The sequence below is a fragment of the Emys orbicularis genome, chromosome 3 (genome assembly GCF_028017835.1).
Source record: "Emys orbicularis isolate rEmyOrb1 chromosome 3, rEmyOrb1.hap1, whole genome shotgun sequence".
In the NCBI taxonomy this organism is placed as follows: Eukaryota; Metazoa; Chordata; order Testudines; family Emydidae; genus Emys; species Emys orbicularis.
Window position 1 is genome coordinate 188,673,708 of NC_088685.1, and position 23,597 is coordinate 188,697,304.

The 23,597-nt window shown below is 42.7% G+C and overlaps 1 protein-coding gene across 1 annotated transcript in view; it reads right to left on the reverse strand.

Annotated features, from left to right (window-relative positions):
• Positions 1–4,322: 4,322 nt before the first annotated feature.
• FOXN2 (forkhead box N2) overlaps positions 4,323–23,597 on the reverse strand; it is a 67,821-nt gene continuing 48,546 nt past the window's right edge. The window contains exons 3-5 of the mRNA XM_065401996.1: positions 11,510–11,574; positions 5,420–5,488; positions 4,323–4,840 (exon numbers count right to left, since the gene is read on the reverse strand). Coding sequence (XP_065258068.1) covers positions 4,323–4,840; positions 5,420–5,488; positions 11,510–11,574 — 652 coding nt within the window. The remainder of the gene's footprint in view (positions 4,841–5,419; positions 5,489–11,509; positions 11,575–23,597) is intronic.

Genomic DNA, 23,597 nt, shown 5'->3' on the forward strand with positions numbered 1-23,597 from the left:
AATTCCAGAATTTAGGGGTGAAATTCTGGTCTCAAAGTCAAATAGCAATATTCTCATCATCTTCAATTGGGCCAGGATTTCTCCCCAGGAGTGGATTCTTCCATTTTATGAACTTAGAAAAAAATAGAGGGGGTGGGGCTCAAGATGTTGGCGTCATGTCATTTTCATCTATAGTTCAGAATTGGTCCAATTATCAAGGAAAAGTTAGACAGACAGTGGATGTTTTGACAGAGTTCACTTGTGGTACAACTTATTCCATATGAGAGTGACTTTCATAATTAAACAGAGACCTAGACTGAATTACAAAGATTTTTTTTAAATGGGCCAATCTTGTGAGGCAGTGACTTGAATGGGAGTCAAGGGCACTCAGCCCCTCATGAGACCAGGCCCTGTATCTCTGTGGAAAAATAGATAATACTGGGCTGCTTCCCATTCTTAATGCTGTTTATTTGTATATAAGCCCCTTCAATCACATGCATGAAAAATGTGCAGAAAATGAACAGTCATAAATGTTATAAAACAAAGTTTATTCTGCAATGTTTTATATTGAATTGCATCTCTTTGGTAAAAATAAACTTTATAAACATTTTAATTAACAGAGGTTAGAATACAAAAAACTAAACTTCTGTAAATTGTCTTTAAAATGGGTAAAGGACTGAACTAGGGCTGTGGGGGTGGGTTAGGATTGGTCATCTACTGGCAGAGTTATTCTAAATAAACCCAAGACATTTCTTATGCTACATTAGAAAACAAGCTAAAGAGAGTATTTTAAAACAACTCCAGTTGCTTTGATCAGAAAGCATTCTTACAATTTCACTTTTAAATAAATAATAGTTACAATGAATTGGCAATTATAAAATGTCTTATATCACTATATGATGGCAACATAATACTTTAAATTATGCACTTAGTTTGAAGAAATGTACATTTATAAAACAGTCTTGATAATGGCACTGGCAGATGTGAAGAATGTGCTTTAAGATAATGGCAGGTGCAACATTTAAAATACTCTACTTTTTCTTTCAATAAATATTTTGACTACACCATTATTAACATGTATGAATGCTTTGCTTTAACCAAAGCTTTCACTTTTTAGCCTAACAAAGAAGTTGAATGACTTGCAACTTCCATTTTTAAAGTTGGATTTTAAAACATTTGCTGTGATTTTCACAGAAGCAATAATTTAGTACTGGAATTTGAAAGACTGATTCAGCTTTTTATAGTATTCACATCAGTATTTAATAGGATAGCCTCCCTGGTAAACAGGTCTCATACACTTCTTCATTTTAATTAAGAATTGCAAGTGACATTAACACTTTCCCTACCCTTTTAACAGCTGCTAAAATATACCATTTGGTATAACTCTTTATATAATGTCACTGAAAAAGCAGTTAAAACACCCTTCAATTTATACTATATACACCATGGTCTAACTCAGACCCCAAGGTGTGTAAGTGAAAGGATATGAAACTATCTGAGGTGAATATAAAAGAAGGGTAATCCACAACAGAATAGGATGACATTCACATTCTCTGCAGCAGGAGGTGTTGAGATCTGAGAAGCAAGAGATTGCAGGAGGACACCACAGCCCTTCTGTCTGCTGGAACAGAGCACTGAGATTAATACAGGGACATGCAGGAATGCGGTCAGTGGGTGAGTAAAGTAAAGATCCATCTGCCTTTACACTTGGTTGGGAGTGCAGCACTGACTGTAGCAATGGGTGCAAAGCAGTTGTACAAGTGTCCTGTGCCCTACTACCGCTTGCTCAGAAGGGAGGATTCCAATCCCCCATCTCTCTCAGTTCATTCATTTAGGTTTTATGTGAAAGGTGCAAATTGCACCCTTAACTTTTTGTTAATTACAGAATGATTTTATTGCTCTGTCTTTGCATATGGAGACTAAAATGCATTATATATCTATCTTCCAATTCTGACACCCTCACTCATGCTGAGTAGCACAACTGATTCCAGTGTAAAAGTGGTACAATCAGGCCCCTATTTAGTATGGAATCTTTATTTTGAAAACATTGATTCTGTTGGGAAATGAAGGATAAGATTTGAGCAGGTTAACATTCTTACCAAGGCAAACTGCGAGAAAATGAGTATGAATACAAATTCAAATACTGGAAAATTTAGGGAGTGATCCACCTTCCTTCCTTTAAGGTTAACAGAAAGGCTGTGATTGACTTTATCTGGAGCTTAATACAACACTTATTCCATAGTGCTGAATTTAAAACAATTGAGATATACAAAACTTAAATGAATTTCAAAGTGATATTAATGATGCTTCTCCATAGTTGAATCATTTTTATATTGCTATAATAATAATTACTTTTACATTGCTATACTGAACATGTTTTGTATCAAACTATTAAAAAGTATATTGGCAAACACTAGTGAAAGAAATGTCAAGCATCAACATGTACATCTCAGTGTTAAGAAATCCCATGTTTGTAATTAAAATTAATGGGGTTTTTCATTTGTTTGTTTTTCAATTGTGAGATAATTAATTTCACCCATTATCTGTTCAATAACAGATATGGTCAGCTAATTCACTGCTCGAGACATCTAAGAAAGATGCAAATATGATGCAAAATGGAGCACATTTGTATACCATTTTTTCCTCAGTATAGGTGGACAGGTGTGTGTGTGCACAGTCACAGTGCCAGAGAGACAGATTTCTTTTTTTTCTTTTTACTTTTATGCTTCAAACTTAAAGTTGAGCCCTCTTAAAGCCACTGGATTTAAATACCAAAGAAACGCTATGTAGATGCTTGAATATCTTGGGGCCTGATCCAAAGCCCATTAAGTCAATGGGAGTATCTCCATTATCTTCAACAAGCACTGGAGCAGAACCTTAGAACAGTAGGCCTTCAGCAGCATGGCTGTATGAATACTTAAACTGGAAAGGATAATTATACGGGCAGGATACATGGAGAAACTGACAAATAAGAAAACACCGAACTCTAAGAGCTTTGTATCCAAGTGGCCAGAAAAACATTATCCCATTAGTAACAGTTTAGCTTCATTTCTTTTTGTTGAATCCAGCATTGTTCTGAACAACCAAACACTGGACACGGTTTCATATATGGGTATACAGTATTTGATTCTAATTCTAAGCCATCTTGCCCAACATTTATTGAAAGCAGCAGCTTAACGTATGAGCTAAACAGATTCATGGCACATCACACTGCCTCTCAAACACAGGCAAAATGACCTCTTAAGTTTTATACTATGCTGAAACATACTTAAGGCATTCTTATACTTACAGTACTGTTAAACTTATTCTAACATGTCTGTGTACCCATTTCTTTTGCACAAAATACTAAAAAAATTGCCACCATCTACATTAAGAGTTAAGCAGTCAACATTGAGCTTTTTAAAAAAATCCATTACACTCGATTACTATAACATTCTTGTCCGCAAGATGTTTGGGTTATAAAGATTATTATTGCAAAGGTGATGAATTTTAAGGAGCTTCACCCCCAAATATGAAGAGACCACCATGAGTCACAGTGTATGCCCTAAGAATGCCATGCTATTGGACATACACTGTAGTTCAAAGGAAGCTAAAATGGTACATACAGCATGAAGCAGAAGCACAGTAATCAGTAGACTTAGACCAAAGTTACGGTAGCCGATATTAAAACACACAAAGTGTATTTAGAAATTAATGTAATTAACTCAGTTTTCCTAATCTTAAAGGAAACTATTATATTATGCTTTTCTTAAACATGACCCAAAGTTCTTTCCAGCAGTCATTTACAATTTAGCCATCTAGAATCTCCACTTCATTTGTGGACTGAGACAGCATGAACTGTGTATTTGTTAACAAGTATTTTTTACACATGAAAAACAAAACAAAAACAGCAAAAACCTTTAGCTAACAGCTACTGTGTATTCCATAGTTGGGGAAAATGGTAAGTGGCACATGTGCAGTGGCAGCTTCTTACTGTTTGCTATACCAGTGAAAGTTATTTGTGTCTTGGGGAGGGAGATGGGGAAATTGTGTCCCCTCACCTAGGGTGAAATATGTGGAGTAGGCCTGCACAGGGGTAAATTTCACACATGCATCTGAACCTATGCATCCCCCTGTAAATGGTCAAATATTCAATCACTGGTCATCAAAAAGTATACAGTTATGTTAAATAAAACATTTTCTAAGCAATGATTTGAAAATAAAAGGCCAAACTATAATTAGCATCAAAAAAATAAAAAAACAAGTCCTCTTATGGCTTTGATCTTCCTTATGAAGGGTAAAAGTAGAAGAGTATTGCCACACTTAAAAAAAATATATGTATATATTCACACTAACAAGCATTACTATTTTTTCCTCTGCTTTTGACTTTGGGTCTTTGCAGTACTTATTAGGGAACCCAAGCATGTGCTGATTCCAGCCAGGTGGAGCAGAGACCCAGCTGCCTCTTTCAGCTCCTCATCAATTTCTTGACATAACTCCTTGAGAGCTTTCTTGCTAGGCTGACTTTTGTCAGAGGTATCTACACAAGGTTGTGATGCATAGCCACTGTCTCCAAGAGGGTCATCTTCATAGTCAATGTCCGTATCCACTTCACTATGAAAACCTTCACTGCCATCGCTTCCTGCATGGCTGGTCTTGGAGATAAATTCATACACCTCATCAACAGAGGACAAGGAAGACATGCTGGACCTAGATGCACAACATTGTGAAGCCATGCTGCTAGCACTGTAATTGTGATCCTCCTTTGGATCAATATTAGTGGCTGCAGAATGATTTTCTTGCAGGTTTATGGAACTGTGATGATTAAATGCACTGCCATAACTCCTCTTCTTGGGCATCTTGAGAGGTTGGGCCTTCTCACCTATTGAAAGCAAAGATGTATAAGTAAGCAAAATAGCTCAAACTAAAATCTGCAATCCCAGTCTGTCAGACTGATGTGCAAAGGTAAGATTTTTAAACTGAGTATTTAGTTTACATAAGGTGTGATGGATCCATCATTTAATGAACACTGAATACTAGAAGATCTTGATATTCAGCAAATCCTGAATACGAATAGTAGTGGTAGAGACGTGGGCTAGAAGTATAGTGTCTCCAACTATGGAGTGGCAGAAGGCAACCAGACTAACAGGAGAAAGCCGAAATGGGGTCCCTGTAAAACTGGGGAATGTTGGCAGAAGGGGCTGAATATGCAGGATGGCCACCCTACTGCCTCCCTACCATTTATAAGCTAGCCACAGAGTTTCTCAACAACGGGTCCGTGGACCGGCACCAGTCCCTGAGATCTCCCTGATACAGTGTAGGAAGGCAGCAAGCCAGTCACTGCTATTAAAAAGGTTGAGAAACACTGAGCTAGAGCATACCTCACTTCTGAAATTTTCAGCTATAATTTTTTTAGGTTTCAGTAAAGGAAAAAACAATGCATAAAACTGTTTATGCTTACAGTCTAAAATCCCTTGTTCAATGGAAGTATTTAACAGCATCATTGCAGTAGCAGCATCAATATCAGATTCTGTAAAAGAGAGGAAGCAAAAAGTTAGGTTTCATTTTGGGGTGGGGTGGTGAACAAGGAATCCTGCTAAAAAGTAACAGCAACAATAATATGCATTTATAGTTGGACACACAATAAATTGGAATCATGTGTCAAAGAATCCCAAACAGGCATGACTGCTGTATGCTTAAAAATTAGCTTAGGAGCATGAGTGAATGTGACTTGATTAGAACTACCATTGCAGAACAAATCACAGTGTATTTTAGTGGTGATATGAACATTTCTAATGTACATTACCAGAGCTGAAGTCAAGGAAGAGTAGCATCACATTAGGCAGTTTTGTATATGTATGATCAGGCTGCAATGTTATATTTATCTATGAATATTTGCTATTCATAACAATACAAAGAAAAGGATTAGCCATCTGCCACAACAAAGATCTGCCTTAAGCAGCCTTGGAACTTATTCTACAAACTACATGTTTGTAGAATTGGTGCATTAGTTAAATACAGCACTGAGATTCAACATGGATGAGTAGCATCTTTATATTACTGCAATACAAAGAGCTTTCCTTGCAATATCCATCACATTACCCACATGTCAAATGGAACAACAGCCAAGCAGAGAAACAAAAGGAAAAAATTATAGAACTCTTCAATCTAGGGAGCATGAAAGTATAAATAATAAATGGGCAATTGAAGACCTAAAAATAATTAGATAAACAGCATTGCTTTTACTCAAAATGACACATGTAGCTGTAGAAATTCTATACAGCAGGATGAAATCATCAGTTTCTTGAAGAGCCCAACAACAACACTGGACAGTACTGTAAAACAACTAAAGTTACTAACTGGAATCAGAATCAGCTGGGTTAGCAATTAGCTCTCTGCTCACAATGAAAGAGCTATTGTTATGTTCTCACTAGAGCTACTGAGCACACCTTTTCCTGATGGTGATCCACCTACTCAGGACTACTCTATCTAAAAATAAAAATCAAACTAAATTATGTCTATTTTCTCATCTTGCTCTTTATTTACACCACACTTGTCCAAAAATATGCCTTGCAAATATTTAGTGGAAAAGGTTTCTGTCTGTCTGTCCTATTCTACGCTATTTCAGGGCATCTTAAATGTATTTTAAGCAGAGGAAAGCAATAAATGGGCCTTACAGACATTCTCTCCCTGATCTTTTTTCAGCAGCATAACAGAATCAGACACACATTTCTCACGTATGGTGCACGGGTCAGACAAAAGGAAAGCACCTGTTTATGGTATGAGGGAACAAGGTGTTTCAAAGGTGGGAACCCCCTATGAAGTAGCGTAGTTGTCTCACAGAGGGAAAACACAGTGGGAGTAAGCATGTATGGGGAGTGGTGGACTGAATCCGGGGCAATGCCTGGGAAAGGAACCTTTATGGGGGAGAACAGGCTACCAGCACCCTGCAATCCTGCTGAACAGGGTGAGGGAAGAGAAGAGAAGCTGGCTATTCAGAGTTTTCCCCTGTTAAGCATCTGTTGAAGTTTAAACTGGTGGTACACAGCAGCTCATATGGCTCTTTGTTTATTTTCCTCTTGAAATGTAAATATATAGCTCCCATGTCTAAGGATGATAGCTATTCATTTAATAATAATAATAATAATTAATTAGTATTGCCGTCAGGAAAAACAATCACATTGGGTCAAATTTCTCCTTGACCAGTGATGAATTCAGCTTAATTTTTAGGAAGAACAAAGTCACATTTGGGATCATGTATAGCAATTTGGATAATTACTAGGATGTCTATGCATTTACAAAGCTTTTCTTAGAATTCACTTCACAGAAGGCCGTGAAAAGCCAGCTTGATACTATTTCAGGAAGGGGGGAGACTGAGCTTCTGTTTTCAGTGCTAACTATAGAATATATACATTTTTCACTGTTAAAATGGGAGAATGCTAAAACAAAATCCTTTACAGTCTGCCCTACTGCTCATGAGATTTTTATTCTTTTCCTTTCCAAAATGATGTTGGCAGCAACACCACCACTGAATTTACAGATCTTATGTAACCAACTGACAAAAAAAGTTGTGAACCATTATTTTGCTCCATTATCTTGATCAGGAAGTGAAATGTTCAGAATTATCACTTGCTGCCACAGACATTTTCTAAAGCATATGATGTTGGTATAGAAACACCACTTTGTTAAATGTCAAGGAGTTATAAACATTAATTCAAGACAGAACTACCTGCAAGCATGGTTTCTGCGTCTCAGTACCCCAACGCAGAACTCATGAGTTGCAGTTCTTTCTTTTGCCTTGTAAACAGCTCTTCAGATCACCACTAATGTATTTTGGCTTGTTCTCTCTTGCTGGAATATACTTTCCCAAATTTATGCTTCCCCAGAACCATGGCAAAAGAACACACTAAAAGAAGTCTTCAGTCTCAACAACAGCTGCCTCCTAAGACCCAGGGAACACTAATGGCTTGCCTCTAACAGAGAGGATTTTCTGAACTGTTGTACGATATGCAGAAATTCAATTAGAACTGATACGAATTCTTGATACCCTTGGTATATCAATTGGAATGACTAAAATCAGAGGTGATGCATTTGACACAGGGTCACATTCCCCTCCTCCCCCGACCCAAAATACATCATCTCCCCATCAACAGTTACTCATCGTCTCTTACTAGCAATCCCAAACTTGTATGGGGCACATCAGCACAGTCATTTAAAAAAAGAGTGAGATACAGAATTCTATTCTACAGCAACCCTTGGGATACTTAGAACAAACATGTCTATCCTTTATTCCCTAGGGAAAGTGTGCAGAAAAGGCTCAACAGCTGTTCAGCAAACAGGCCAGGAAACATCCTAAGTCCAGCATCATGGGACAACCAAAAACCTGGTTTGGATGAATGAAATTTAATGCTGCCTGCTGAACAATCCTCAAAAGTCCTGACTAACTTTTCTGGTGGTCTGTGGCTGAAAATTAAAACTAACCTCCCATTTCATTTGCCTAAAGCCCCACATACAGCTGAAGAAATTGATTATTTAATCTGCCTGTCTGCTACATCACTAAATTCCTGCTTAGGTTCTATTAAGTCAGTTGTGCCTCATACTGGAATTTGAGAAGAGCGCGTAAGGTTATTCCTATATGGCTTAAAAAAAAAAAAAAAAAAAAAATGTGAACCAACATATTTTCTTGGCAGCCAGTCAGTTCAAGATCCAGGATAAGTCACTTGACACCTCTCCCCCCTCCAAAACTGCTATCAGCAGAGATCCTCTACAGACACATTTCCTTCTTGCTCAGGACACTAAACCTCTGGTGGAATATGCCTTTTTATTGATCAGGCAAGCCCTGAATTCAACCATATACAACAGGCTCTGTAAGAATCCTAGTTCAGGTACTCGGTATATGGTGGTTTTAGTATATTTCTGGAACCACTGTATAGAATACGATGTTTTGAAATCAGAGGCCGCTTTTCCTATTTAAGGAGAAATGAAGTGCCAAAATTATGCTTGGCCTTAGATGGAGATAAACTAAGGTGAAAGATGTACCATTTACATATAACAATAACACTACCTTTGAATGTGAAAGCTGGATTGCCCTAATGGCTAATTTTTTCCTGGTTGAACATCAGAAAGTCTACAGGATAGGGCTACTGCAAGATCCTAAACCCTTGTTATACTGCAGTCGTCAAAACCTAGATGGACAGATTAGATAGAACCAGCTGGGATGAGGAAATGGCTACCAGAAAGGCATAATATGCACTTATAGTTAAGTGACATTTCTTTTTTGTCCATGTGGCAAAGAATCCCAAACATACATGACTGTTGTATGACCAAAAATTAACATGTTATATACTGAGGATGAGAGTGTGACTTTATTAGAGCTACCACTGCAGAACAAATCATAATGTATTTTAGGGATGATAAAATACTTCACTTCAGCATCAAAGAGAGTCTTCTATAAATGACAGGGCTATTGAAGTGCACTGCATACTTGGCGTACATACTGTGTCAGGTGGACACACATTAAGATGTACTAGAGTCAAGACAATGTGGTTCAGATCAGTAACTGAGTATATCAACAGGAAGATTCGGGACTCTGCTAGGACTTGAACAGAGAATTTTCAGATCCAAATACACAACTTAAAATGAATTTCCATTAGCTTTCAGTAGCAGTACAGCTTATATCTTTTCAGCCTTCGAGCCACTAATGAGTGAAGTTCTCACAACAGCCATAAATCACACAGAAAGATGACTACATTTTGAAGTGTCTTATAGGTGCTATCTGCTCTACAAAAATAACTATGCTTAAACAAGGGTTGTGAGGCAACATTTTTTTATGTCCTCATGGGAAATGAAAAATATTGTATTACACTGTTGAGCCCTAACAGCAGCTAAACATATTGTTAATCCTTAACAGTGTGCTGATTCAGGCCCTTCCAATCTCTCTCCATTACCCTTTTTGGGGGATGATTTAAAGGTGTATCTATATTATAAGAGCCATTAACTGTAAGGAAGGTTATGTGATCTAATATTTATTTTATTACTAATTCGGTTGGGAAAACAGAGCTATAACCTGAATATGGGAGAGTGTTACATATTAAGATGTCAACAGCTCTATCTAGAGCCAATAAATACATCAAAACCTATTTGATCTGGTGACAGGTTCTATGGTACCAATGGAAACAAAGAACAAGACAGTGGAGTAAACTTTTTCTTGAATAAAAGGGATGGTATCCTCCTATGCCCTTGAGGCTGGCTTGAAAATGTAGTAAGTGTCACACGTGTTCACCATGGTTGACACCCACTTGTCAATGAAGACTGATGCACAATCCTCCCTTTAAAAAAGGGTGGGGGGCAATCCCCCCCCCCAGATATTGCACAGTAAAGGCAGTCAGAAAAATCAGCTTCTTGTTAGAATTTGCTTCATCTGAAGGCAAATGAAATTTCCCTTGAAAATAAAATAAAGGAGAAGGGAAGGGACCTTTGAAAGAAGGACAGCCCGTGTTAAGGAGTGGTGCAGAGATAAATGGCGCGTCTCGAGAAGGGAATCTTTATCATCTGTCACGTCATTAACAGAGCCCTGTACTCTTCAGACTGCCAGGGGGACCATCACATGTTTTTATTATAAATCATCCTCTGCCCTTACTGGCTGTTGGAGCACAGAAGGCCATGAAGGAGGATTCGCTTCTCGAGTGGAACCCCTTCTCAGCACCAGGATGGCGAAAGACAGACATGCTATATTTCCTCCTTTGCATAACTGCGAGACTCACATCTGGATCCCATAGTATTTTATGGATCTCATGAGTAGACCATAGGAAATTGTAATCCTGCACCTCTGCCTTGTGGGATTGATCCAGGATTTATCCAAATGCAGTTTTTCTCCTCTGAAAGGTAAAAAGCTAACATTTTTTGACATTGCAGAGAGATGTGCTGGCCCATGGTGCAATCATAGGGTTCTTCTGGCTATCACATTAATCATCATGACTTTAGGCATAAATCTTCAGATACTCCTGTACCTTACAACATAAATAACCAGACTCAGGGCTATACCAGAGAAGAATTTTTCTCCCTCTGTCATAGAGAATAGAAAACAAAGAGAACAGACAAGCGGATTTTAATACACAAAGCTTTGCAGGACAAGGCCCTAAGACTAGCCATAAAGCAGGATGTCCTGCACAGAGCATTTATGAGGTGGAATGGCAGTGTTAACCAGGCTACTCTGGATTTACTTACACCATGACATCCTTGTTTCATAGAAGTGCAGCATATGCCCATATCATTCTATGACATTGCATACATTGGTGTAATTACACCAAAGTACAAAGTGTAAACTTTTTTTTAAAAAAAGCTCTTGTGATGGATTTACTAAAAGAACAAAATCAGTTTAAACCAAAGACACACTAGGACAACTAAGGAGCACTCTATTAACTGACTTTTCTGAAAGAGTCTTTGTACACTTTGACAAAAGTCCATCTGCACATTTCAGACTGCAATTTATTCTGAATATGAATAGCATTGTGGGAGGGCAAAACATACAGAATATTAATGCCATAATTACCTTTTAGAGACCGGCCATGATTCTGCTTAAGTACTGAGGTTAAGTAATGAGGACAGGATGACCTACTGAAAAGAAAAAAAAGTTTACTAAAACCATAAATAGTACTAAATTTAATATACTGTGAATAGATGAAGTGAAGAAATTTCTATACCACAAAAAGTTAAAAGAAAAAAGTCATTAAAATAGGAGAGGTAAGCCAAGGAAGCCCCACAATTTCTACTACTTTTGGTAGCTAGATAGTAAGCAAGCCAGTCTGATTACAGAACTATATAGATTTATAATCAGGACTCAAAAAAGCCCATTCGCTTTGGGGTGATTAGGAAACTTTGCTTGGCCAGCCATCAACTTGTGCAGATTCTAAGTGTTCATTAAAATTTTTTAAAAAGCTCTAGCCTTTATGGTTGTGAAGAAACTTTCTAAATATGACCTAAGTGTAAATCAGTGCAGTGATGTCCAGAACTCAGGTGCCTCTACTGTTGCTAAGGATTTTGCCAGGCTGTAGCTAAATGAAGACTGTCAAGAGTCCTGTCAGTTTTATTGCTGCTAACCAAAATGTAGTGGTCAATGACGAATTAAGTCAATCTCACTCTGCAGTTGCTAGAGAAAGCTCTGAACAGAAGTAGAAGCAGGCAATGGAACTTTTTACCGGGGAGGATGATTCAAAACCTGAGGCTAAGGGAGCAGTAAAGCAACACAGATATGTGCCTCTTCCCTTCACAGCAGCCAGGAGGCTTGGAAGTGGGGCAAAGTAAAGCACTCCCAGGTCACATCTACACTACCTGCCGGATCGGCGGGTAGTAATCGATCTATTGGGGATCGATTTATCGCGTCTCGTCTAGACGTGATAAATCGATCCCCAAATAGATGCCCGTACTCCACCTAGGCAGGAGTAAGCGGAATCGATGGGGGAGCCGCGGCCGTCGACTTGCCGCCGTGAGGACGGTCAGGTAAGTCGAACTAAGATACTTCGACTTCAGCTACGCAAATAGCGTAGCTGAAGTTGCGTATCTTAGATCGATTTTCCCCCCCAGTGTAGACCAGCCCCCAGACACACTAATAGCCAGAAGACTACAGTGAAAGGAAGGAACAGAGAGACTTCTTTTTCCAAAGGAAATGGGGAGCAGAGGAGAGGGCCTTCAAATGTAATCAGACACTTAAGCCCCCAAACGGGGTCCAGGGACAGGTGAGGGGAAGTTGGCTTGTCTCCTAGATGTTGCCTTTGGAGATTGTGCGCTCCTCCACCCCCATCTTTTATATTGGTCTCTGAGACACTGAAGACAATGCAGGAAGTGATACACCGTAATATTACAGAAAAGACAAAAATGAGAGAAAAAACAAGGAAGAAAAGGAGGAATAGAAAGAAAGAAAGATATGTAGTAAGCAGGTCTGCTTAAGCAGGACTTGACTCAGACATTAGTTGACAAATTTCACAAGTATTTGTCAAATAAAATCGACAGATACTTTTTTGTATTATCTGACCAGCTCTAAAGCTGGCCATATACTATTCTGTGAATACATTATTCAATACAAACAAGTGAAATTAATCAAGTAGTATATTCAGAAAATATTTTTGATATTCAACCAGCCCTTGTAGTATGTTAAATTTCATTTAAAATTTATACAAAAGAAATTTGATTAGCAATATGTTGCAATTAAATACCACATACAACAAACTGTGCACAAATGTTTTATTCCTTCAAATTGCATGGATCATAGGTCTTTCTTACCATCGTAGAAGGATTTGACCTCAGGTTAGTAGGCAATGATAGATTTTTCAAGCCCAGTGTATAATCAGAGCTTTGCAATGAGCATGGCCCATGATTAAAGATTAAAAAACCTGGGTGCCTAAAAAGTTAGGCAACCTTATTTTCAGAAGTACTTCTAAATCCATAGTTAGCAAAAGACAGTTACCTTTTCCGTAACTGATGTTACAGAGATGTGTTGCTCATGTCCATTCCACAATAGGTGTGCGTGCTCGCCATGTGCACCGGTGCCGGAAGTTTTTCCTTTAGGAGTACCCGTAGGGGAGCACTCCTAGCAACCCCTGGAGTGGCGCCGCTATGGCGCGGTATAAGGGGCTCTGCGCGCTCCCCCCATCCTCAGTTCCTTCTTGCCAGACAACTCCGACAGCGGGGAAGGAGGGCAGGATGTGGAATGGACATGAGCAACACATCTCGAAGAACACCAGTTACGGAAAAGGTAACTGTCTTTTCTTCTTCGAGTGATTGCTCATGTGCATTTCACAATAGGTGATTCCAACTTATATCTGTTGGAGGTGGGTAGGAGTTCACAGACACTCAGGACGGAGCACCGCCCTACCGAACCCGGTGTCCTCCCTAGTTTGGGAGACGATCGCATAATGCGAGGTGAACGTGTGGACCGACGACCATGTGGCGGCCCTATAAATGTCCTGAATAGGGACGTGAGCCAGAAAGGCAGCCAACGAGACTTGCACCGTAGTCGAGTGCGCCCTCACAATTGGCGGAGGGGGAACTCCCACCAGGTCGTAACAAGTACGGACACATGAAGTGATCCAGTTGGAGAGCCGCTGAGTGGAGATCGGCCGACCTTTCATGCGCTCGGCCGTGGAGATGAACAGTTGCGAAGACTTCCTGAACGGTTTTGTACGTTCCAGGTAAAAAGCCAGAGCCCGTCTCACATCTAGACTTTGGGTGCCATTGAGAGGCCAAACAGGAGGACGGTGAAGTGTTCCTGTCCTACTGTGAAGTGGAGGAAATGCCTGTGGCCCTCGAATATATGAATGTGGAAGTACGTGTCCTAGAGATCGAGGGTGGCGTACCAGTCTCTGGGATCCAGGGAGGGGATGATGGAGGCCAGAGAGACCATGCAAAACTTGAGCTTTACCATGTACTGGTTCAGGCCTTGCAGGTCCAGGATGGGCCTTCGGTATAAGGAAATAGTGGGAGTAGAACCCTTTTGCCTTCGGTATAAGGAAATAGTGGGAGTAGAACCCCTTGTATCTGAACTCTGCCGGCACCACCTCCACTGCCCCTAAGTGAAGGAGCCGCCCCACCTCTTGCTCGAGTAAGCTCGCGTGAGAGGGGTCCCTGAAGAGGGACGCGGAGGGAGGGTGGGTGGGTGGGGTAGAAAGAAACTGGAGGGTATAGCCCTGGGAGACTGTGTTGAGGACCCATTGGTCTGAGGTCAGCAGCAACCACTCTGGGAGGAAAGTACATAGGCGGTTGGAGAAGGGAAGGTCGGGTGGATCTCTGGTACAAACTGGTAAGTCGTCCCCGGGTGTCCCATCAAAACTGGCGCTTACCTGCCTGCTTGCCCTTGGAGGGCCCAGGCTGGGGTGCAGGCCAAGACTGCCGTTGTGAGCACTTTTTATAGTCCCTTGATTTTTTAGAAGGGGGCTCGTATCTGGAGTGGGTGGCCTGACTGGGGGCTTGCTGCGGCTTGAACTTGGTCCTGGCTGGGGCCGGGACATAGAGACCAAGAGTCTTTAATGTTGTGCGGGAGTCCTTGAGACCGTGTAACTTCACGTCTGTTTGTTCCGCGAACAGGGCCTTGCCGTCAAATGGGAGGTCCTGCAAGGAGCTCTGTGCCTCGCTGGACAACCCAGATAACAGGAGCCACAGCGCTCTTCTTATGGACACTGCAGAAGCCATAGATCTTGCACCCGTGTCCGCAGTGTCCGAGGCTGCCTGAAGGGCTGCTCTGGCAGCAGCTGTGCCCTCCTCAACCAGAGCCTTAAACTCCTTCTTATCACGCTCCTGGAAGGAGTCCACAAACTTTGGCATTGAGCCCCACAAGTTAAAGTCATACCTGTCCAGCAGGGCTTGGTGGTTCGCCACCCTCAGTTGGAGGCTCAAGGAAGAATAAAACTTTCTACCGAACAAGTCTAGTCTCCTCGAGTCCTTATTCGTAGGGGTAGGAGCGGGTTGGCCCTGACGCTCCTTATGGTTGACCGCCTCAACCACTAGAGAGTTGGGGGTGGGGTGGGTATATAGATACTCGTGTCCCTTAGCGGGCACAAAATATTTTCGTTCTGCCTTCTTAGAGATGGGGGGCAAGGAAGCCGGGGTCTGCCACTGGGCATTCGAGATCTTTCCCACCCCTTCGTGGAGGGGGAGAGCCACCCTGGCTGGCACTGTAGCCGAGAGGACATCGAAGAGGGAGTCCGAGAGTTCCTCCACCTCCTCAGCTTGTAGGTTGAGGCTTAATGCCACCCTTTTCAAAAGTTCTTGGTGAGCTTTGTGTCCTCCTGAGGGACAGGAGGAGATGCCATGATTGCCTCATCGGGGGAGGATGAGAATGGGGGTGTGGTACTCTACGTCCCCACCAGAGCCACAGGTCCCAACACTTGATCCCCTTCTGAGCGCGGAACTGAGGAGAAGCGCTCCACTGACCCCCTTCATGGGTGGCTGAGGGAGGCCAATGGTCTTTTCGAGGCTCCGGCCACCGAGCGAGCCACAACCGGGGGCTGTGTCGGGGCCCACGGGGCCCATTGGTACCAGGGCGCTGGCCAGGGAGCCCGGTGCCACTGCACCTGCTGTGGCACTGTCGGAGCAGACTGCCCCGCCTGACCCGCCTGGCTCACTGACTGTCTGGAGGCTGGGCTGGCATACGATCTACCGCTATCCCGGGATGGGGACGAGTGACAGTGTCACAAGCGGTGCCAAGCTCGAGATCATGATCCCGGCGTGGAGGACCGGGAGTACTGTCTGTAATGGCTGCTCTGCGAACGGCTCCGACAGGCGGATCCGCGACGGCTGGTTGCTGGCGATCTACGCCTGGGGCTGCGGGAGTGGTGGGAGTGACCGGGACAAGGACCGAGAGCGGCGTTGGGGCTACGATAGCTTCTCGGAGTCAGAGACCTCCAGTGCCGTCTGTCCCGGTCCCGGCAGGGCACGCTCTGATCACGAGGTCTGTGCTCCCTGGAAACCCTGCTGCTCGGCACCCAGCCAGCCAACCTGCGGGCTGCGAGCGGGATGGTCACTGTGCGGAGAGCAGCGTCGGGAACCTTCCCTCGACCGTGAGTGGTACCGTCCAGGCAGAGACTGTGGAGATCCGAGTGCCGGCTTGCCTCTGGACCAGGGAGCCGCTGGTGTCAGTGCAACCGGTACCGGTAGAGACATTACGTCTCGAGCCACCTGCAGGGCCTCCGGCATGGAGGGCACCTGAATGGGGCCACTGGCATCCGGGGAGGTTGGCTCGGAGTGGGCTGGGCTACTCGGCTTGACCTGAGTCAGAGGCCGCGAGGTCAATGGGGATCGAGAGCTGCCCAACACGGGTCTAGTCTTGTCCCCAGCCTTGCCCTGGTGCCTTAATGGAGAAGACCTCTTCTTCGTCTTTTTAGAGTGTCCCGTGGACGGGGAGCAGTGCCGACTGGTGGAAAGCACCGTTGGGTCGCCGCGCACCGATGCCGCGGTGCTCAGTGCTGACTCGGAGCAGTGCAGCGGTGACGGGGTCAGGGCCGACTCCATCAATAGGGCTCAGAGCCGTATGTCCCTCTCCTTCTTGGTCCGAGGCTTAAAAGATCTGCAAATTTTCCAGCGGTTGCTGGGGTGGGTTTCCACCAGATAGCGTAAACAATCAGTGTGCGGATCACTCACGGGCATAGGCCTTTTACAAGTGTTGCACGACTTAAAGCCCGGGGGTACAGGTGTACATATCTATTCTAACTATACTACTTTTTTTTTTTTTTTTTTTTTTTAACTACAGGTACTAACTAACTACGAAATAAACGAAGTCTGAACAGGGAAAGCTACAGCAGAGCTGGAGCAGAGCAGTTCCAAAGTTCCTTCTTGCCACCAGTGAAGGTACTGAGGGTGGGGGGAGCACGCAGCACCCCTTATACCACACCATAGAGGCGCCACTCCAGGGGTTGCTGGGGCGCTGCCCTACTGGTACTGCTATGGGAAAAACTTCCAGCACCGGTGCACGTGGCGAACATGCACACCTATTGTGGAATTCACATGAGCAATCACTCGAAGAAGAACCTTGTTTTCAGAAGTACTGAGCACCCACAAATCCTAATGAAATCAATGGGAACTGCTGGTTGCTTAGCACTTTTAAAAATCAGGTCAACTTTTAGATAGTTAACTACAGATTTAGGACCTTACTTTAGGCATCCAGTTTGGGAAATCTTGGCCATAATGTTTAGATGAGTTTATGTTTAATTTTATTAGTTCTCTAGGGTTTTTTCCATTTTACAGGTTTTGCCTGAGATTTTTGTTTTAAAACTGTATTTATTTCTTTGAATTGAGCTTAATTTCATCGGAATCCTTCGGCTGACATAAATGTTTTTATTTATTAGGTGACTGTCTCATTCCTTTGGCTGCGCATGTCCTTACAGCTCTGGAATCACCTGTTTGTGTGTGATGCCCATGATCAGAGGTGGATTAAAGTCTCCTGGGGCCCTGGACCAGAGCAAGTGAGAGGAACCTGGCACCAGAACTGTGGCCCTGCCCCACCCCTTCCACCTGCAGCCCTACCCCTGTTCCACCCCTTCCCCATAGCCCCAACCCATTCCACCCTTTCCCTGCAGCCCTGCCCCCGTTCTGCCCATGGCCCCGCCCCATTCCACCACTTCCCCCATGATCCCACTCACTCCTTTCCATCACCACTCCCCGCTGCAGCTCCGAGACCAGAGAAGCTCCTCCAGCCCAAGGGCCATGGCGGGAAGCGAGAGCTCCTCCAGCCCCGGAGCCGTGGTGGGGGTAGATTTTTCCAGGGGCCCCAAATTTGCTGGGGGCCCTAGGCCTGTGCAGTAATCCGCCACTGCCCATGATATTTTTGTTATTAGTCCAATCACCACTGTGGATTCATCCTCATCATATAATCACAATTTGGCATAGTTAACAGTCTCTGCTGAACAGGGTTTCATAACTAGATTAGCAATGGTGCAGCAGATCAGGGACAAAAGTGCATTAATTGAGGTGTGTAACGAAACTGGTACATTGCTAGCCTGCATTATGTTTGGCGGTAGTTACGGATATCAGTCTCATTTTCATTGGCACTGAAAATTGTCACATTCACCACCCAAGAAAACATAACAGTTTAGCTCTATAAACAAACACAGCTATTTCAATTTTTGTCTGGATAGGTTGCTGTGGTGTGGGAGAGGATGAACAAGGAGAATTTATTCAAAGAAAGGAAAATCACAACTGTTATCAGAAGGAAAATAAGGGATCTACACAACATTGTTTGATTTGCAGTCCTTCACATAAAGCGATGAAGTGGCAAGTGTGCAAGAAACATAGCAACCTGTCCTTTCACATGGGCTCAGATCCTGCAAACACTATGTCCACACATAATTTGACTTCAGTGGAACTAATCACACGAGGAAAGCTATGCACATGCTCAAGTGTTTGCAGGATCAGGGTCTAGGTGATCACCATAACCCAAAGGCAAAATGCACATATTGAAACTGGCCATACTCACTATACTCAACTTGCTTAACAGGTTTCACAGAAACAAAGTACATCAATTATACCAATCATTTACTGTACCAAAGATTTAGGTCTAAAAACAGGTCCTGTAGATCAGAAGCTGACCAAATTTTAAAAAGGCAACAATTATGTTTTTTGGGACTACAAGTGAACAATAGCTCTAAGACCATGCTAAAATATTACTGACTACAAATACAAACCCTCTTGATGAAATCTGGGGCTTCCTCTGGCACAGTAACCATCATTTTCTCTCTCTTCATAGGATAGGATAGGATTAAGCTTTTGGGGTGGGGGTGGAGGGATTATAGCATTCTGTTTGGCATTATTATGGATATATATTTTGTTCACTAATAAAAGTAGCATTTAGATTCATAAAGGCCAGAAGGGATGATTTGATCTTTTTGTCTGAACTGCTGGATACCAGAGGCCATTAAATTTCACTAAGATACCCCTGTACTGAGCATAACAATTTGTGTTTGATTAAAGCATAAATTCCAGAAGGCATCTAATCTGGATTTGAAGACATTGAGTGATGGAGAATCCACCACTTCCCTTGTTAGTTTTCAACAATGGTTAGTCACACACTATTAAAAATGTGCCTAATTTTTTATTTGAATATGTCTGGTTTCAGCTTCCAGACATTGGTTCTTGTTATCTCTTTCTCTGCTAGATTAAAGAGCCCTTTAGTACCTGGTATTTTCTCCATGTGAAGGTCCTTATACACTGCAATCAAGTCACCTCTGAATCTTCTTTTTGATACACTAAATAGATTGTAAACTCTAAAAGTCTCTCACTGTAAGACATTTTCTCCACCCTCTCCAATTTTTCCACATCCTTTTTAAAATGCTGACACCAGAACAGTACTCATTATTTGAGTACTGGTCTCACTAATACCATATATATGTTTATTAATTATTGTTATTTAGAAACTGCTTCCTTGCTGCACTACTGCTGAAATAACAGCTGAAGCTAAATGTCTGAATTACTCTGTTCACAATAAAACTTTAGAGTAATATTTACTTATGCCTTAAGCCACGGCTCTCTAAGAACTATTGGATTAAGATTTAAGGGCTTCTCTACACTACAAAGTTAAGCCAACATTAGGCAGCTTACATTGACCTAACTATGGAGGTGTACACACTGCAATACTCCTCCCGCTGCTTTAACTTTCCTGCTACGCCGACGAGAACTTAGGGCAACCTGGGTAGAATGACGCAGTAGATACTGCATTGCTTACGTCACCCTAAGTGGCCCCCAGGAGGTATCCCACAATGCCCACCGTGACTGCTCTGATCACTGTTTTGAACTCCACTGCCCTGCAGCCAGGTACACAGATATGTGCTCCTCCCCTTTTAAGGCCCCATGGAGTTTTGAAATTGCTCTTCCTGTTTGCTCAGTGTGGAGAGCTCACATAGCTAGAGCCCTGCTCAGAAACAAAATTTGTATCCACATCCGATCCGTGATCCACAAAAATGATATAAAACGGATATCCACGGATTTGCAGCGCGACTGCCCAGATGAGCATGCCAGCTCCATGCAGCAAACATGCTGCTGCCTGGAGTACACAGAAGGTGGTGGATTTCCTTGGTCTGTGGGGAGAAATCACTGTAGGGAGGCTGGGAGAGAGAATCACAAGGACCTCCCTACACTCCCCTTCCCCTCATCCCTACCTGCCAATTCCATGTATCTTCTGGGGCCACAGCAATACCCAAGGCATTCCACCCCATGGGAGATTAAACATGACAGCTGCACTTACACCCAGCTGTGAGAGCCTCCTTGGGGTATGTGCTTATGAATTCCCTCTTCCATCCCCTTTAAAGATACTTTCCCCTGCATGTATGAAGTTTACCTCAGTATTACATAGGTATGTTTGCATGGGTGTGGAATAAAAATCTACTTCTGGAAACTGAATTTATCTTTATTATTCTCCATCACATGGTGGCTGGTACTAACATTCAAGACAATAGCAATAGGTGCACGTGCATTATAAGAGTTGGGCACACACAGCAATCATACAAGGTTTATAGCGTGGTGCAAACAAACAATGCCAGGCTCAGCACACTACAGGAACACATATTACTCTGGCTCAGTGTTAAAATGTTCCTCTACAGCCTCCTCCAGCCAAATAGCCCCCCACTGAGCTCCTCTTATAGCCTTATGTTCGTAACACACAGCACAATATTGAAGAGCAATGCAGGATCCATGCTTTCTAACAGAGATGGTTGGCTTGCAGGTTACCAGGGCATTTGAAAAGCAGCTGGCAATTTAGTAGGATATCCATGGAATGATGGGATTGAGAAACCTGCATCATGTGACACTAAACCTGCCCCCATGAGGCATTACAAACCCTTCCCAAAACATCCTGCGCCAGTTGCACAGAGGGCTAATTACGCACAGTGCACAGCTCTCTGTGTTGATGCAAGAGCTGCTACTGTGGATGTGCTCTGCCAACACATGGAGCGTAGTGAGGACATGCAAGGTGGTTTAATTACAGCTGTGGCAGTAGGTTGACATAACTTAAGTTGACTTAAATTTGTAATGTAGACATAGCCAAAACTTAGGCTAAGAAAAAAGAGACGGATGAATGTATCCCTTTCCTGCACAGGTCAGAGGCCTAGAAATGTAGTTTTTTTTAAAAGGGGCATTTAAAAAGAAAAAAATCTTTAAAAGACAGAAGGAAATATATCAAACATTTAGTTAATAGAAAAAAAAAAAAAAAGATATGCAATAAAGCCTGCGGTGAAATCCTGGACCTATTGAAGTCAATGGGAATTTTGCCATTGATTTCAATAGGGCCAGTATTTCACATTATGTGCAATACTAACATAATTAGTGTGAGACTAATGCCTGGCTTCAATGAAAAAGAAAAACTACAAACAACAAAAGTGCTACAAATTTAGGACCTGATCCTGCAAATACTTATGCATTTGGAGTAAAGTTTCTCACTTATGTGGTCCCCGCTGTTGTCAATGAGGACTATTCATATGAATGAAGTTACTCCTACTTCAGTGTCTGCAGGATCAGGTCCTTATGAATTTAGGGTTTGACTCTGCAAACAAGACAAAAAACAAACAAACTCATGAACAAAGGTTTTTAGGACCGAGCCTTCACTTCAAATTTTATCTACAGAGAAGCTCATGTCCATTATGCAAAAATACTAGCTCTTGTAAAACACATCACCTTCTAGAATCTAATGACTGTCGTTTCAGTTGCCATTGTTTCGACAACAAGAAGCCTGAAAAGGCCACGAACCATATTATGACACTTTTAGTTCTGAATATTTAATAGTACTTAAATTTTCTTCAGTGATTTTTATTAATGTTTTTATTCCAATAGTGATTTCTTTCTAAATAAATGCAGCTATATATTATAAAAAAGTGCTTTGCATTTAGACATTTTAAAATAGATTTTAAAATTGATTATTTTTAACAAGTTCAGAATATCCCGAAGTGCCAAATACACTTTTCAAGTGCCTTACAATAGCTTCAAATTCTTCTGCTGGGCTCTTTCAAACAGAAGAATGATCACATATGGCTTAGCACAGCTAGATGGTTAGAGACCACTTTTGTAAATAAGAGAATACAAAACCCAAGTGTAAGCCACCAAGCTGTACAAAGCTTTTTATTCACTACTATGTATTTAAACACTTGCATTAGGGTGTCAAATCCAAGGGTCAGTGAAGCAGTTTCATTTAAAAGTAAAATGCCAAGTTGAGTTTTGTGGTAGACCTAGCAATTATAAGTTCTACCAGAAAGTAATATTGAAATATTTCTCTTTATTCATTAGAGTTGAACCATCTACCATCCTCAGCTTAGATTACACACTTTTAAATATAATTTATTTTTCCAATTTAACTTTTTAAAGTATTTTACTTTTTAAAATAGTATGAACATACAAAAGAAATCCTCCAACATGAATGGAAATAGTTTATTTATGGAGTATTCCTTTGTAGCAGAGGTGGGCAAACTATGGCCCACGAGCCACATCTAGCTTGCGGTACCCTCCTGCCTGGCCCCTGGCCCAGGAGGCTAGCCCCTGGCCCCTCCCCTGCTATTCCCCCTATCCCACAGCCTCAGCTCACTGCGCCGCCGGCACAATGCTCTGGGCGGCAGGGCTGCGAGCTCCTGGGGCAGTGCAGCTGGCTGCAGCCAGGTGGCACGGCTGCCTGTCCTGGTGCTCTGGGTGGTGCGGTGCAGTGCAGTAAGGGGGCAGGGAGTGGGGCGGTGGTGGTGGATAGAGGGCAGGGGGGTTCAGGGTGGTGGTCGGGGGGAGGGGTGTGGATAGGGGGCGGGGCGGTCAGAGGGCAGGGAAACAGGGTTGAATGGGGGTAGGGGTCTCAGAGGGACAGTCAGGAAGGAGAGGAGGGGTTGGATGGGGTGGCGGGGGGGCAGTCGGGGCAGGGGTTCTGGGGGCAGTCAGGGGACAGGGAGAAGGGGTAGTTGGATGGGGCAGGAGTGTGGGGGTCTGTGAGGGGGCGAGAAGCGGGGGGGGGGGGGATAGGGGCAGGAGCTGGGCCACGCCTGGCTGTTTGGGAAGGCACAGACTCCCTTAACCGGCCCTCCATTCAATTTCCAAAACCCGCTGCAGCCCTCAGGCCAAAAAGTTTGCCCACCCCTGCTTTGTAGATATGTCAGCAAATAAGTGTTTTCAATAAGTCACTATTTTTTTCT